General features: G+C 57.6%; 1 protein-coding gene across 1 annotated transcript; it reads left to right on the top strand.

Moving 5' to 3' along the window:
* The first annotated feature begins 218 nt into the window (after positions 1-218).
* Positions 219-1,308, top strand: LOC109735791 (LOB domain-containing protein 1). Its single transcript, XM_020294995.4, has 2 exons — positions 219-655; positions 759-1,308. Exons 1-2 carry the CDS (start codon positions 362-364, stop codon positions 1,134-1,136), a joined length of 672 nt encoding a protein of 223 aa, XP_020150584.1. The 5' UTR covers positions 219-361; the 3' UTR covers positions 1,137-1,308.
* The last annotated feature ends 538 nt before the right edge of the window (positions 1,309-1,846 follow it).

Here is a 1,846-nt window from a genome sequence, read left to right on the forward strand (position 1 = left end):
GCAGGGCAGGGCTATCATTCCCAGCTTTAATGGTGCCCCTGATTTTGTGCAAAACTTGGTAGAGCGATGCTGCTGAGCTCTTTGGTTAATGGAATATAAATATGATTCCTTGCCGCAAAAAAAAAGGAATAAATATGATTCCAGTTAAAAAAAGAAAGAAAAAGAAGACATATCGATCTCGATCGCGTGGAAGAAAATACTCCACGTAAGCCTGTCCTCTATATATACCAATGTATGCTCCATCTCAACTTGGAAGATATTGCCAGATCACAGCGATCTCGCGGTGTTTCACTCTCCTCGCTGCTTATTTCCATCACATACATATAACCGACTTTCCGTGTGCTCTGCTCTCATATACGCCATGGACTACAGCAACGAGGCCACGATTACCGCCGCGGCGCAACCTTACGGCCGCTCCATGTCGCCGCCGTCGCGCGTGTCGTCGTGCTCGCCGCCCCCTGTATTCCCGCTGATGGGCAACGCGCCGTCGTCGCCGCCGACCATCGTCCTCAGCCCGTGCGCGGCCTGCAAGGTCCTCCGCCGCCGCTGCGCCGACGGCTGCATGCTGGCGCCCTACTTCCCGCCGACCGAGCCCGCCAAGTTCACCACCGCCCACCGCGTCTTCGGTGCCAGCAACATCATCAAGCTCCTCCAGGTCCGTACGGAGCACATTTAAATTTTACACACGTGACGTGCGCTGCAAACCGCGCGTGCGTGCAAGTGCTGTGCTGATGCGGATTCTGCATGGATCGGTGCAGGATTTGCCGGAGAGCTCGCGGGCAGACGCGGTGAGCAGCATGGTGTACGAGGCGGAGGCGCGGCTGCGGGACCCGGTGTACGGGTGCGCCGGGGCTGTGTGCCGGCTGCAGAAGGAGGCCAACGAGCTCAAGGTGGACCTGGCGCGGGCGCAGGCCGACCTCCTCAGCATCCAGACACAACACGCCAACCTCCTCGCCCTCGTCTGCGTCGAGTTTGCTGCCAACCACCGAGGCGATCAGCAGCTGCACCAGCCACCGCCACTGGGCGACCAGCTGAACGGCATCGGTGGTAGCGGCGGCGGCGCCATGTACCAACCGCTATACGACTCGGACTTCGACTCCGGGGCGTGGGAAGAGGCCCGGCAGCTCTGGACCTGAGCATGCCGGCTACGGCGCTTAATCACTAGAAGTACACGTTGTACTATACATATTAGTACGTAAATACAAAATACTAGTGTTGTACACTAGATGTTCAACGGCAATGACTTCGTCTTCGGTGAGCTATCTTGGATCTAAATATCAGTGATGAAGCCGTGTCGAGTTCGCGTAAGAAGGTGATCCGTCATTTTTTCTTTTGGTGTCTACTACGATGATGCCGGAGGCAACGTAAAGGGCGATGGTGTCAAACTACAGGATTATTCGGTCTTGATTGTAATTTTTTTGGCTGATGCTTCTCTTCGTGTAAAGAAGGCGAGGGTGCTGCTGTTTTTCTTGTCTTGTCAAGTCAGTATGTACGTGATTTGTATTACGATTCTTATGATAGATACTCCTGCTCGTCCAATTGAATCGATATGATAGTGCCGTTCAGTACTTGCCTCCGAACTTCCGCTCCGCTCCGCTCCCCTGCGCGCCGCGCCGGAAGCCACCCGGCTCCGGCAACCACCTCTCTCCGCCGCCCTCCACCCCGGAGGCGGCGTCCACCCCCTGCCGCGCGGATGGCGTGCCGCATCTCCCTCTCAGCCTCCTCCTCGTCGGAGGCCCCTTCCCCCGCCCCCTGCCGCGGCCCCAGATCCGCTCCCTCATCGTCCCGCAGGTGGTCGGGTCGGCCTTTGGACCCATCGTCCAGGGCGGCACCGGGGCTGCTGCAG

The sequence above is a fragment of the Aegilops tauschii genome, chromosome 4 (genome assembly GCF_002575655.3).
Source record: "Aegilops tauschii subsp. strangulata cultivar AL8/78 chromosome 4, Aet v6.0, whole genome shotgun sequence".
In the NCBI taxonomy this organism is placed as follows: Eukaryota; Viridiplantae; Streptophyta; class Magnoliopsida; order Poales; family Poaceae; genus Aegilops; species Aegilops tauschii.